Here is a 14,792-nt window from a genome sequence, read left to right on the forward strand (position 1 = left end):
GGAGGGTGAGAAGATGGGTTAGCATTGGAGAAGGGTCCACGTAGGGCCATAGGAAGGACTCCAACAATGGCATGAAAAGGCCCAGATAAAGAACATAAATGAGTATCATGGGGTTATGTATGGAAGGTAGACCAGATGAGGAGGATTAAGGTGGATGGCACTGGATGGGGGCTGGGAGATGGATGGTGAGGATAGTGGGCCAGCGTAAGTGAAATATCTGCCCGGCCCAAGGTAAATAAGGCAATTATAAAATCTAATAGGTGTCTGTGCCTTATTGTTTGTGATAGCCCCACCGCAATGTTCTTAGGGCTAATGATAAACATTATATAGCCCAACATTTTTTTTTTTTTTTTAATTTACAACACATAGTATTTCTTCCACCCTGCTTGGTAAGGTAAGATAGCCTTGAGTGTGCGTACGTGTGTGTGTGTGTGTGTGTGTGTGTGTGTGTGTGTGCGCGCGCGCGCGCGCGCGCGCGCGCGAACTAGGGCTTTACATTTTCTCCAGGCCCAGCCTGTGCTGGCCCAGCTCCTCCTGGAGGGCCCCTTATGGGAGCTGTCCCAGTGGCAATATGGGACCTGGCCTTCCCCCAGTGGACAGGGACACTGGTCCAGCACACCCTCCATGCCAAGAAGGCACAGAGCCCGTAAGATGCAGATGTGTTGGGCTGGGGAAACAGCTCAGTGGGTAATGTTTGCTGGTCAAGCATGAGAGTTTGGATCCCCAGAACCCATGTGAAAGCCAGCTGTGGTAGGGAAAGGGGCGGCCCACCAAGACGATGTGAACACTTCCTGAGCACCATTCGGAAAAAGGAAACCGACTCCCCCTGACACATGCGCTGTCGTCTGCACGTACCCCCTTCCCACCCCGCACACAAGAAAAACATGTCCTAAAACATGTACAGCTGCAAGGATGGCTGGACCGGCAAAGAGCCTTTGGCAGCAAGTGACAGGAGCCCAGTGTGTACTTTATATAGCTAATGGACTTGCTAGTTTAGAATGCTGGGAAGAATGGGGCAGAGGTCAGGTGTGGCTGGATCCAGGCGCTCCAATGCTGTCAGCAGGCAAACCCCAGCCTCGTGCGGGGATCTGTTTCTCTGTGGCTTCCTTCTCTTCTACAGACAGGCTTCTAGGAAGCAGGCAGAGTGGTCGCTGGTCTCCAGGGCATCAATGTCAGCACTGGAGAACTGGTTGGCCCTGCTGGGGTCTGGCATTTTGGCAGGACAAAGGTGCTACATGATCCACGCAACTGTTTCCCTGAGCTTGATCCCAGGACTCCACAAGAGCTTGTGCCCATGGGTCAGGGGGACCAAGCAGCCCCCACTATAAGCCCTGCAGCCTTGGAAAGACACATCCGCATGGTACCATGGTCCCACTGCATCTTGGGAAGAGCACAGCTAACCCTACTTTTGGTGCACTGGCGGCAGCTCCGCTTGCAGCTCCAGCACTGAGCGTTGCGCTCGGTATAAGTGCAGCCACGACCATGTCCCCTTCCCAACAACTCAGTCTGAGCACCATGCATGGAAGCAATCGAGGAAGGCGACCATGGGAGCAGAATAGGGAGGGGGGATGTCACCTGACTTTTTCTGGGGAGATGGACCATTTCACCCCAAGTAGAGGGGTCACCACAGACTAAAGGAAGGGTTCTGTCTGAGTCTAACTGGGTGAATGGGTGAGTGCTAGCTTCAGGAGCACGGATGACCCTGAACAGCCTGGAAGACCACAGGCGTTGTTCACTCAGCAGCAGCTCTACCACCTGGGAGTCCCCTTGGGGCATTACCTAAGAGTTACCACCAGGTAACTGTTTGCTTCTTGAACAACCTCAAGGGGGTTGGGGCTTTGGAAGACCAAAGGCAGGGGACTGTCAAGGAACTCAGTCTCCTGAGGACTTGTGGACACATTATAGCTGTCCTGATTCAGGTGTCCATCGCCATGTCCAACCCCCAGGACACAGCCACACAACAGAGGGTGAAGGTGGCCCTGGCCCTGTCCTGGTGACGGCAGAGGTCAGGGTGGATAGCCACTTAGGACTGTAGTGTGACTGCAGCATGAAGAGCCTCCCCGGAGGGGGACCTCTGGTGCCAGGCTAGGGAAGCTGTGCTTTGGACAAAAATTACTCTTAGGGAGAACGGGCAGAGAGTAGGGCACGAAGACCCTCGTGGGAAGAGGGGCCCAGAGCCTGGATCCATCTTGGGGTTCCCAGAATCTACCTGAAGCCTGGGTTGACTGGCCAGTTACAGGGTGTCAAACTCCCCAATCTAAAACTCCATCCTCAATGCTAGGGAAGTCAGCTGAGTGGGAGTCCTTTCCTTCCCACAGATCGTGAAATCTGCCCAGCAATGGCCTTGCCTGTCCATGCTGCCAGGCCAGAAGTCACCTGTACCATCACTCTTAGGTGCCCGAGAGGTGCCACCACTGCCCGGTCCCTGCACGTGTGGGGTGACATCTGAGCCAGAAGTAAAGGGCACTCACCTCTGACACAAGTGAACAGTCACCATGTGCGCACCTTAATTTGCAAATAATTTATATTCTTTGGAACAAGATCCTGAGGCTAAGACACATCTGTCAAAGTTCCCATGAGCAACTGGCACAGAATGCTGGCGAGGATGCAGTCTCTGTGAGGGTGGACAGTGTGGCACCCTGCGAGGGCCCCCTCGCCCTCCCATCACAGTCAACAAACAGCAGAGGACAGGCAGACACAAGCTGGGAGCCTTCTGACCCTGCAGCAGCCGTCCCCCCATTCCTCGACCACACAATCTGTGCCCACTGTGTTGCTTCAGAAGACAGGCTGAAGGGCCGTGGCCAGCTGCCATGCAAGGCACTCAGTCTCAGGACATGCATCTGAGCAGCGCTAAGAGGGCCTTGCCTGTCATGACAGTTACTCTGATGGTGACCACGAAGGTCTCCTTGCCATGGGAGGTAGAGGGACACACCAGCGGAGGCAGAGAAACGGGTGGTGAGGGACTATGTCCCACTTGCTGGCTCTCTGCCCCACACAGTCCTGCATGAGGAGGTGACATCACGTCCCCCTCTCCTTCTCCTTCTTCTTGCTTGTCCTCTGGCTGCTGAGCTCGCCCAGCTTCTTGTCCAGCCTCCTCTGCAGCTGGGCCCTCTTGGCTGGGTCCAGGGTCCTGTCCTTGGTCCCACTGCCTGGGTAGAGCACTCCTTCCCGGCTAATCCTCTGTCGGGCGTGGGCTCGAGCCTTTTCACCACAGCCGTGGATCTGAAAGGACATGAGGGCCGGGGTGGGCTGTGGGCAGGGGAGGCTACAGCCTGCAGATCTGCGTCGGAGGGACCACCTAAGGCTGGTACAAGACCATGGACCCTCCCTTCCGCCTTCCCCAGGCCTAGCCTTCACAGTTGCCCACTGGGAGGCCTGCAGGGTGAACAGAGTTCCCACTGCTGTGCCTGTCCCTCTGCAAAGGCGTGCTTTACGTCCTGCGCCCCTACTGTTCACATCAGATTATGAGCAGCATCTGCTTCGCCCTTTACAGAAACCCCTTTAGGGAGGGCACAGACTGGTCTGGCTCCTCCTCCCCACATCCCCAGGAGGAGCCCTCACCTCGGGCAGGTGATGGCTGAGGCAGTAGCGGCGGCTGCAGTGTATGCAGAACTGGCCCAGGGTGGTGGTGCTGGCCGAGCACTTGGAGAAGCTACAGGTGTTGTCAGCCTTCACCACGGCTGACACCAGGGCGTCAAAGTCCTCCTCATGGGGCAGAGCCGTGGCTGGAGCTGGGGAGGAAGAAGGCAGTGCTCAGGATCCAACACTGCAGACAGCGGGACGGCCCACCCCCAGAGTCCTCGGTGGGCTTCACCATCGGGGCAGCCGGCAGCCTGCCCACATCACAGCCCAGCCCCAAGGCAGGAGAATGGGGCGCAGATCGCCTCTGAAAGCACCCTTGCACCCAGAAAAGCCTTTTGGGGAGCTCCCTGCGATAATTACAGGAGAAACGGAACCCAGGCCACATGTCAGTACCACCAGGGATGGAAGCTGCCCAACTCTGGGCTCAGCAGAAGTCCCTCCTGCTCTCAGCCAGGGGCAGGAAGTGCTTGGCAGTGAAGTGTCTTACTTAAATTGTGGTTGACGAGGGGTTGGGATGGGGGGATGGGGTCATGAAACACTCAGCAACAGTGAAAGGCTCCAGAACATACAAGCAAAAATCTCTTCAAAATCAGCAGGGTGGTGGCGGCACACACCTTCAATCCCAGCACTCACTCAGGAGAGAAAGGCAGGCGGATCTCTGTGAGTTCGAGGCCAGCCTGGTCTACAGAGTAAGTTCCAGGACAGCCAGGGCTACACAGAGAAACCCTATCTTGAAAAACAACAAAAAACCCATTCAAAATCAAATGTGCACTGCATGGTGCCAATGCTGAAGCCTTGAGTCTGAACACAGCGCTCAGCACTGGCCCCCGCCACCACGTCACACCTCATGTCGCCAACCTCAGCTGAGATCCCAGCCACCCTGTCAGAGCTGGGTGTTGCAGCTCCTGCGTCCCATCCTCACAGAGGCATCTTGTTAACTACAGATACCAGGCACAGCGGGACACTTTCCGCCCAGCACACCTCAGAACTTATCAAGTGGAACATCTTAGGATTGTGCTGTGTTAGACAAGTGTCCATCTGACTGGATGTAATGTATTCTCATCTTTGATAAAGAGTAAAATTTTATGCACACCAAAGCACTTCTAAAACAAAATTTTATGACTTACATGATATGACTTGCATATTCTCTATCTACATAGTCAGGGTCAGGTAAAGATTTCCCAGGTGAGGTCAGTGGACTGGCTCACTGCTTAGTAGCACTGGCCTCCAAGCCTGAGACCTGAGTTAGATTTGTGGAATGCAGAAAACTGACTCCCACAAGTTGTCCTTTGACTTCCATGTGTGCTCTGGCACACGTGCCCACATGTGCACAATAAATAAATGTAAAAGTGTTTTAACAGTCTTGGGTGATGGAGGGTGTGAGCACCAATGTTTAAGAAACACACTTCTGCCACAGAGAAAGCTTAGGGGTATAGAGATGCGGCAACACTCAGGGCAGCACCACAGAGCACACACATGTGCAAGGCAGGGAACAGAGTACGGGAAGGAGCCACACAGGCGCCCACGTAGGCAGGCTCCCGGTCTGTCCGTGGCCCACACACCTTCTTATGCATACTAGGCCAGGTGGCCATTGCAGCACCTACCAGAAACCGAGGTCTCCCAGAAGCCCCAGCTCACCCGTGTCCACCTACGACAGCTGCTTCTGGGTCCCTGCGACCTCACCCCCTCTCTGCCTGTCCCCCCACGGACCCCTGACAGCCCTGTAAAGGGCAAACCAAAGCCAACCACTCACTGGCTCCTGCCACATCCCAAATAGAAGCAAGTGGCCCGGAGAGGGCCTTGGGGAGGGTGCATCCCAATATGGCAGCACCCCCGGTGCGTGTGTCAGGAAATACGGACCAGGCAGAGCAGTCAGACCTGATGGAGGGTGAGGGTGGTTTCCCGACCCTCCTGCCTTCAGCTGATCATGTCTGCCAGCTATTAATCCATGGCCAGGGCCCTGAAGAGCACTGGCCAAGCAGAGCCTGAACCTCTGCAGAGCAGATGAGGTCCTGTGGACTCTGAAAGATAATAGCCTGAGGAGTAGGAGAGACTCCCAGGCTACCTAGGCCTTGTGGCAGGAAAAGCAGAAATGGCTAGGTCCAGGCTTGCCAAGGCACAGATGCAGTGCTTTTCCATCTGAGGCAGGGGTTACCCCCATTCAGAGTTCCTCCATTCAGTGTTCAGCTGGAGGGCAGCACTGTGCCATCTTGCTCACCAGCACATAGCCTAGCTACAGAGGCCATCCCATGAGTACCATGGCAGCCTGGGTCAGTGCCACAATCTTGACAGCTGGTTCTGGAGCTGAGAACAGCACCCGTGAGGTTTGGCTCACAGGAATGAGATGCCTCAAAGGGATCTGGCCTGTAGTCCTGCTGGCAGGGGCCTACTGAAGTGTTCAGAACTTCCTAGCAGCTCTGCCCTCTCTGTTTCGGAGCATGTGTGCCAGCTCAGGGGTGGGGGCACCCAGAGGATGTGGGCACAGTGCAGGCTGAACACAGCACATAGTCCACCTTGGCCCCAGCATGCGGCATTACAATGGTGTGCTCGGCAGGCCTGCGGTTCAGAGCACCTGCACCTGTGCTGCCAGTCAGGAAACGCCCTGCCCCATGGGATCCTCAAGCCTCCTTTCTCCAAGGGGACAGCAGCACTAAGCATGACAGGACTTCTCCTTGCCTGCTCCTGCGGGCTCTGGGGATGAGCAGGTGACCTGCCCGTAACCACCCCAGGAAGGCCAGGCCAGAGAGACAAGAGTCATGGGAAAGGCAAGATCCATGCGGCCAAAGGAGTCTAACTGCCTCCTGGGGTAGCAGGAGGCAGCAGGTGGCGGGAGACAGGAACCACATGGCAGCATGTGCTTGAGAGGAGATATGGTTTACCTTTTGTTTCTTTTTTCTTTTTCTTCTGTGGAGCCTTCTGTGGCCTCAAACCCCCAGCCGGGGGGCCCTTGGCTGGCTGGGCCTGGCCGCCTTGCTGTCGCTGTAGCCTTTCCAGGTGCAGCGCCTTCAGATCCAGCTGTGTGGGGCCGTGTGGCTGCTCTAGGGGCTGCTCTGCCTGTGGCTTGGGCTCAGCCTGTGTGGGGCTTGGGGGTGAGGGAGGCCTCGGGGCCACACCACCAGAACCTGCAGGGCTCTTCCTGCTCACCGTGATGTGCCGTGCCCTCCCCTCGCCAGTGCTGTCGTGCTTCAGCCCGAACTCCTCAGCTAACTGGTGGACTCGAAGCCTGTCGTGGGAGCTCAGAGACGTGGGGAACTCCAGCTGTGCCTCCTTGCCGGCCAAAAACTCCTTGATCATGGCCCGGAAGTGCTCTGTGCGGTCCATGCCTCCAGTTCTGTCAGAGCCACCTACATTAGAGCTGGGCTGGGAGTGGGCTTGAGAGCCTGACAGCTTCTCACTCGGCTTCCTTCGGCCCTGTCCGGCGGCTGCTTTGGCCTCTCGGCCACTCTCCTGTTGACTGGCAGGCTTCCTGATGAAGGTGGCAGGGCCCTTGGGCTTGGGGGGCCGGCTGTGGCCCTGGGAGCCCTCGTGGGTGTAGTTCTCAGGGACGATGTCATCCAGGTACTCAAAGGCTGTGCGCACCTCCCCATGCTCTGTGAAATAATCCAGCAGGGTCTTGAGAAACGTGTGGTTGTTGACAGTGCGGGAATCACAGATGATTGCCACGTGGCGCCGAGCACGGGTGACAGCAACATTGATCCGCCTGTCCTCAGCCAGAAAACCAACTTCACCTGGAGAGAGGCCAGAAAGGTGAGAGAGGCAGCAATCCAAGGCAGGGACCAGGCCGCTTGCTCAGGGACTCAGGACTAGTCACATCATCAAAGCTACGCAGTCCACAGCTGCCCATTTGCGCTCCCTGTACACACTGCCTGACTGGCAACTAGCAGGGTGGACACGGCATCTGTTCTGATGTTTGACCCACTGCTGCCAAGGGCAGTTCCATGGTCAGTGTTGCCTGGCAAGAAAGCCTCCTCCTCACGCCTGGGTCCGGAATGCTGGGAGCAGCTGCTATGGACACAGTGCAGAGCTCTGGGTCACAGCCTCATCCTCATCCATCTCCAGCCTGCTCCAAGGACAGTCTGCAAGCTCACCAGCTAGTGCCTGGATGCAGTTTTCTCGATGCATGGCAAGCCATGGCCATGCAAAACTCATGTCTCAGGGCTAGAAGATAGGCTGTAGGACATGAGGGACCTCCTCCTAGACAGGGTGACCAAGTCACCAGGGGTCCACCATGCCCCAGCCTGCCTCCCCAGTATTCTGCTCCCCAACCAGACTGAGTCTATTCCCTTTGCTGAGAACAGCATACTCCCTTCCCCAACACCAGGCTGGGAAGCTCTGTTCACAGGTCCTCCCAGGATGTCCCGCCTGCCCAGGCTCTGCTGACCCTCAGGGATCAAGACATGCTCCTTTGGTCCTGTGCTTTACACAAGCTCAGAGGTCAAAGGCTGTGGTGCTGCCCACACAGGAGAGTTCCACACAGTCAGCACACTCACTCCCAGGCTGTTCCCAAGGCTCCAGCGGGGGCTGTGCTACTTACCTTTCCTGTTGGACCTGACAAAGGTCAGGATCACCGCCTCCTTCTCTCGGCCTTGGAAGCCATCAACAGACTTGATCTCCAGGTCGGGGTGCTTGTTGGAGAGGCTCTGTCTGAGCAGATCCACCTGAAACAGGAAGCAGGGCCGAGATCTCATCACCATGTCAGGGGACTACGAGACCCATCATGCCTGGGAGCCCCGCCCTGCAGAAATGGCCACCATGGGCACCCTTCAGTGACCGCAACAGTAGCAAGCTGCTGTGAGACTGTGCGTCCGAGGCTTGAGGCCTGTTCTGTTCTTAGCCTGGGAGTGAGTGTGCTGACCGTTTGGGACTCTCCTGTGTCAGCAGCGTCACAGGGCTCCGCCTCTGCCCTCTGAGCTTGTCAAAGCACAGGACCAAAAAGCATGGTATTGACCCCTGAGGGTCAGCAGAGCCTGGGCAGGCAAGGGACGTCCTGGGAGGACATGTGAACAGAGCAGTGGAAACTGAGCTGGGGGCCTCACACACTAGGGAGAGGGTCTCTACCAAACAATGTGCTGAGAGGCGGGTAGCACTCTCGGTGAATTATGACATCTCCTTACCTCTGACAGTCTCGTGTGTGACGCTGGTGACCAGAATGGGCTGGCACTGTTTCTGGGGACCTTGCACTAGCAGGCAGCAAGCTTCTCCTACCAAACCAGATTGGGGCAGGGACACAACCTGGGCCACCAGCATGGTCTCTAGGACTATGTCCATCTGGAATGCTGGCATCAAACAAGGACACAGTAGGCGCCAGGCCGAGGTCAGGCTGGTAGCAATGTGAGGTACAGAAACACAGATGGTCTCTTGCTGGTGTCTTTTGGGCCCTAGACTTGGTCACCATGAGGTCACTCTAGCCCCGGACTTTGTAGTCACAGAAGCCAAGAGTCTACCCTGTCCTTCCAGCCTCTAGCTCAGTCCAATGATACAAGGAGACAAAGGGGGTTCCTCACACCTGAAGGTTGTAGGGCGCGATGACGGCAATGTCACCTGCCTGGACCCCCGCATCCACCAGAGCCTGGACGTGCAAAGTGACGAGGCGAACTTCGCCTGGGGAGGAGAGACGACAGTGGTCAGTGAGGGCTGCACCATGCAGCCTCTGTTCCTGAGCTGCGGGTAACACTTCCTGCCTGTTGTGAGCAGATCTTACACTGGGCCCAGGGCAGGGAGCATCCTGGGAGGTGACCAGCTGACCAGAGGTCAGCAGGCTGACAGAAGGGCTCTGAAGGACCCGGATACTGCTGACTTAGAGAGATTCTCAGCCCAAGATGAACAGCCACGCGTTCAGAGGAGTGTGGGAGAGGCTACCAGCCCTAGCAGCCCACACATCAGCTGTGCCTCCGGAAGAGCCCCAGGATGCTGCCCTGGCCTTTGGTATCCAGCTCCAAGCCCACAGTTCACCAGGAATGTACCCTCATCTCTGTACCCAGTGCCTCCCTACAGCAGGAGTGACTTGTTTTTTTCTTTTTAAAGGTTTTTTTTTTAACTTACGTGTAGATGTGTGTGTGTGTGTGTGTGTGTGTGTGTGTGTGTGTGTGTGTGTGTGTGTATAAGTGTAGCCATTTGTGCTCGGATGCCTGTGGAGGCCAGAAGAGGCCATTAGATACATTGAAGTTACAGTTACAGGCAATTGTGTCCAATGAGGACACTGGGAACTGACTATGGTTCCTCTGGAAGAGGAGCAAAGCTCTTAACTGCTGAGGCGCCGTTTCCAGCTGATGGAGTGATTTCTTATAAAAAGCAATCTGAGAGGACCAGGCGGTCCTGGCTGGCAACTCACCCGGGTTCCCCTTGGACTGGCTGTCCTCCTCCTCCAGCTCCAGCAGCCCACAGCCGGCTGTGTCTATGAGCAGCAGGGGGACACTTGTCTCTTCTGTGTCAGCCACACCTGGGAGGTCCCTGGCATAGGAGCGGACACAAGGTGGAACTGACCTCCTTCACAACAGCACTGGTCCTTCCCTCCAAAACTACACAAGGGCTGCTCGATGAGCCCAGCTCCTAGGAAGGCCCAGGCAACCATCTAGAAAGTGAATCTCGGCAGCCTCTGCTATCCCATCCCAAGCCCTCAGGGAGACACATTCCCCTCCAGCCTTCCACAGAGGGCCAATTGGGGCTGGAGCCAAGCTAGGCAGAAAGGTCAGGGAAGGGAGAGGCCAGGTCACTCACTTCAGGAGGTGTTCCGCCACAGAGGAATGGGCAATAAGCTGCCCGTGGTACATGGCCTCCGAGGCCCAGTGCGTGATGGCCTGATGCATCCGGTACTGCACGGTCAGCATCCGTACCACAGCAGCACCATGCTTCTCTGCCAGGCGCTCCATCAGGCTGCGGGACAGCCCAGCCAGTGCCGCCCTGTGACCAGAAAGGAGGGAAAAAGAGTGCTGAGTCTAGATGTGACATTGTGGGAGAGCAGGGAGACTGTCCTCAACCTCAGGAGCCTGTACTTCCCTGGCTTCCCACATGATGGGAGGGAAGGCTGGGCCACCGCACTCAGCATAACCCCAGAACCTGGAAACACACCCGTCCACTTCAGAGCAACAGAGACTTGGCAGGTGGCAAAGACACAAGAGTAGGACAGGGTCCAAGCAGATCTGAGGATACTTTGCTGCTTAGAAGATGGGAGAAGAACCGTGAGCCATCTGCAGTGGCTTTGAAAGGCAGGTAAGGCAAACATGGATCCACTTTGAAGCCTTCAGACCAGGCAACCCGTTTAGAACCAAGGTCCTGGCACTGTAAGCCACAAACCTGCACTGTTTCTAAGACACGAAAATGTTTCCTGGGCACTGGGAAGTGTGTCTGTACCAGCACTTGAGAGCTCATATTTTCAAGGGCAACTTCAGCTAAAGAGTGAGTTCAAGGCCAGCCCTGGCTACATGAGACTGTATCTCAAAACAAACAAACAAACAAACAAACAAACAAACAAATCAAACTCAGTGTGTTCCAAAAGATGGCAGTCACCACTATAGGCAGCCAACCTGGCTGAGTACATCCCAGGCCCATGGTGTCCAGGCATGGATACATTCATTCTCTACAGCTGAATCATTTCCACCTTATCCAAAGGACAATGAGTCTTTGTATTCCTCATGTGCCTGTAGAGGCCAAAAGAGGGTATTGGATCCTCTGGACCTGGAGTTGCAGAGCCAAATATGATTTGGGGAACCAAATCTGGGTCCTCTAGAAGAGCAGCTAGTGCTCTTAACTGCTGAGCCATCTCTCTAGCTCTGGGATTCAACTGATTATTAAGGACCACAGTCATTAAAGTAACTAAGGCCAAAGGCAGAACATATGCCTGTCACACCCCTATAAACCCAGAAGTGCACAGCACAGGCATTGGTATCACCCAACTTTTACCAGGGACACACAGGGTCCTTTTCACAAGGACAGCCAGATCCAACCCACAGCTCCCTAGAGGATGGAGCCATCTGCTGTCCCACTCTGAGAAACATCCCTTGGAGAAACCACCAGGCACACACCATGAGCCTTCTCACTCCTCCTCAGAGCCCTGTCCTTCTCATCAGGACTTCCATGCTCCCCAGAATCCTCCACTCTAGCAGTCCTAACCCTCCCTCTCCTGCCAAGCCTGGTTCTGAGGGACTGCTGTAAGCACCTTTTCCCTCAAGACACCCTGGCCTGAGCATCCCACCTCCAGGGCCCCCTACTCCCTGTGGGAGGTCCCACACAACACCTGTCCTGGCAATTCTTTTACCACCAGACCCTCTGAACATACAGAAAAGAGAAAATTTCAAATGCATCAGGGATCGGGACAAGGCCTCCTTGGCTGCAGGGGAGGCCACAAGCAGGGCAGAGGGCCCTGGCTGCTAAAATTGTCTGTTCTTGGTGACTTGTGTCAGACCTTGCACACAGGCCCACTGTGGGCTCTCTAGTTGGGAAGACAAGCAGACAAACAAATAAGCACTGTCAGGGAGTGATTCAAGCTGAGGAAAACCATATGAACCTTAAAAGGGACAGACGGTACCAACTGAGCAAAGTGGGCACAGGAAACCACATAAGGGTCTATCTGAATGGAGGGTAGGGCTAGCCAACACTCAGGGGAGCAGTGGTCCAGATAGAGGGGACAGTGAGGCAGGGCCACATTGAGATCCAAGAAGGCCAGCATGACTAGAGCAGTGAGCAGAAGGATAGAAAGAGCGATGTGAAGGGCTGGCCAGCAGACAGCACTTCCTCCACCCTCGAGAGCCTGAGCTGGACCACTTCCCCAGCCCTGTTGAAGATGTCTAACACACACTGGAGAACCCACAGCAGGCTGGAAGTTAGTTACCGCAGGCCAGCTTGGCCAGCCCAGGGAGGTTCTCCTAGCTCAACCGTCAAGCCTGCCCATCCTTCCCAGGGTCTTGGAGCAACAAGCATCCAGTGAGCAGGGGAACAAGCCAGCTCCATGCTGGGACCTGAAGCCACAGATATGAGGGGGACACAAAGCCCACTCTCACACATACACAGCCCAACAGATCAGCTGTGTGGATGCCTAAGTTCAGCGCAGGGAAGAGCTGCAGTTGAGAGCTATGCGACAGAGGGGTACACAGACCTCACGGTGAGCTTGGCACAGAGGCTGGCCCTGAGGGACAGTAGGGAGTGCGGGAAAGGGCCAGCACAGCAGGCAGGAGGTGTCTTACTTACTTGGGAGAGACAATGGTGGGTGGCAGCTGTCTGTGGTCTCCGGCTAGGATACACTTTGGGGCCCTCAGCAGAGGGATCCAGCAGCTGGCTTCCAGCGCCTGGGCGCACTCGTCCACCACCACCACGTCAAAGCAGCCCTCAGGCAGCAGCGCCAGCGGGCCATCGGGAGATGCACCTGGGAGGGACGGGGACCAAGCCAGCCTATTCATTTTGCTTCATGACCTAGTTTTATACTAAAACTACTATGTGGAAGGCCACGGGGAAGGCTCAGTGGATAAAGGAGCTTGCTGCCAAGCCCGACAACCTTAGTTCAAGCTCTAGGGTCCACATGCTGGAAGAAGAAAACTGACTTCTGCCCGGTGTCCTCTGACCTCCACACATGTCCACCAACACAAATACACACACGTACACAAAATAAGTAAATGAAAAATACGCTTTTTGGGATTTCAACTAAAATTTAAAAGGAAGGAAAAAAAAAAACACTAGCAGACATTAAAGTGGAAAAATATAGAGCCATATGAGAGTATTTGGTGGTACACACCTGTGTACCATCCCAGCACTTGGGGGGTAGAGGCAGGAGGATACAGGGAGGGTCATCTTTAGATACAAATCAAGTCTGAAGCAGCCAGAAGCCACATGAGACCTGGTCTCAGAAAGTATCAAAAAATCGGGAGCTGGAGAGATAGCTCAGCAGTTAGAACATATATTGCTCTTGCAGAAAACTTGAGTTCAGTTCCTAGCACCCCCGTAAGGTGGCTCACAACCATCTGGAACTCAAGCTCCAGAAGATCTGATATATCTGGCCTCCAAAGGCACCTGCACTCATTTGCATACATATTTAATAAATATTTTAAAAAATGAAAAAAGTGCTGGGCAGTGGTGGCGCACGCCTTTAATCCCAGCACTCAGGAGGCAGAGGCAGGCAGATCTCTGTGGGTTCAAGGCCAGCCTGGTCTACCGTGAAGGCTGCACAGTAAAATCCTGGCTCAAAACAAAACAACAAACAAATCATAAAAAAAATAAAACTACTTCATGACTTCATGATGGTGAACCTCATAATTAAACAAGGAGACAGGACCTAACCTAACTTCAGAGATTCAAAGTAAGTGCTGAGTGCCTGGAGAAATACACAGCTGTACCCTTTCACATCCATGACACTGTCTCTCCGTGAGTGACTCAGCAACAGACCAGGTGAGCAGCAGCCTGATATGACAGACATTCAGAACACCCCTCCAATACCAGAGCTCCCATTCCCATGGAATCTACACAGAACATTCTGGAAGACTGGGAAAGCCAGTCTCAAAAGACTGGTCAAGTGAAGGCGTCACGTGGACCTGCACACAGTACACATGGAGCCAAGCAGAGCCAGCATCAGAAAGGAAGCGCGGGGATCCCCCATTGTTTGGAGAGCACAAAACACTGCTAAACAACTGAGTCAAAACGGAAACTAAGGCCTCGTGACATCCTCTCTCCCCAACAAAAGCAAGTGAACACTTTGAAATGAATGAAAACAGAAACACAGAGGTTGTGGGCTGCCACAAAGAGTTAAAAGCCAGCGCCCCTTTCTTCTCAAAAGTGTAATTCCACATACCTACAATCCCAGCACCCAGAGACTGAGGCAGGAGCATCACTTGGAGTTTGGGGTCAGTCTGAGCTACACAGGAAGTTCCAGGCTAGGCCAGGCTACACAGTGAGCCCTAATGCTGCCTCCGCAAAATAAGTCGAAGGAAGGAGTGGGGAAGATGGCTCAGGGGGTAAGAGCACTTGCTGTGTAAGTATAAAGACCTGAGTTCCAACTCTCCAGTATCCATGTAAAAAGCAGGGAGTGGCCTACAAGTGCCTATGACTCAGCACTGTTAGGGGTACTGGCAGGAGCACCGCGGGGGCTTGTTGGCCACCAGTCTAGGTTCAGTGTCTCAAAGACACAGTGCAGGACACCTGACATCTTCCTCTGGCCTCTACATGGGCACACATAGCCACGCACACACACACACACACACACACACACACACACACACACACACACA

At 54.8% G+C, this 14,792-nt stretch overlaps 1 protein-coding gene across 1 annotated transcript in view; it reads right to left on the minus strand.

The window, feature by feature from the left end:
* Nucleotides 1-2,506: 2,506 nt before the first annotated feature.
* The window catches only part of Ighmbp2 (immunoglobulin mu DNA binding protein 2), a 22,704-nt gene continuing 10,418 nt past the window's right edge, over nucleotides 2,507-14,792 (minus strand). Inside the window, exons 8-15 of the mRNA XM_055614741.1 lie at nucleotides 12,766-12,940; nucleotides 10,300-10,482; nucleotides 9,914-10,032; nucleotides 9,089-9,183; nucleotides 8,117-8,240; nucleotides 6,462-7,310; nucleotides 3,562-3,731; nucleotides 2,507-3,222 (exon numbers count right to left, since the gene is read on the minus strand). Coding sequence (XP_055470716.1) covers nucleotides 3,019-3,222; nucleotides 3,562-3,731; nucleotides 6,462-7,310; nucleotides 8,117-8,240; nucleotides 9,089-9,183; nucleotides 9,914-10,032; nucleotides 10,300-10,482; nucleotides 12,766-12,940 — 1,919 coding nt within the window. The 3' untranslated portion in view covers nucleotides 2,507-3,018. The remainder of the gene's footprint in view (nucleotides 3,223-3,561; nucleotides 3,732-6,461; nucleotides 7,311-8,116; nucleotides 8,241-9,088; nucleotides 9,184-9,913; nucleotides 10,033-10,299; nucleotides 10,483-12,765; nucleotides 12,941-14,792) is intronic.

This window comes from Psammomys obesus, unplaced genomic scaffold, assembly GCF_907164565.1.
Source record: "Psammomys obesus unplaced genomic scaffold, mPsaObe1.curated_primary_1811, whole genome shotgun sequence".
NCBI lineage: Eukaryota > Metazoa > Chordata > Mammalia > Rodentia > Muridae > Psammomys > Psammomys obesus.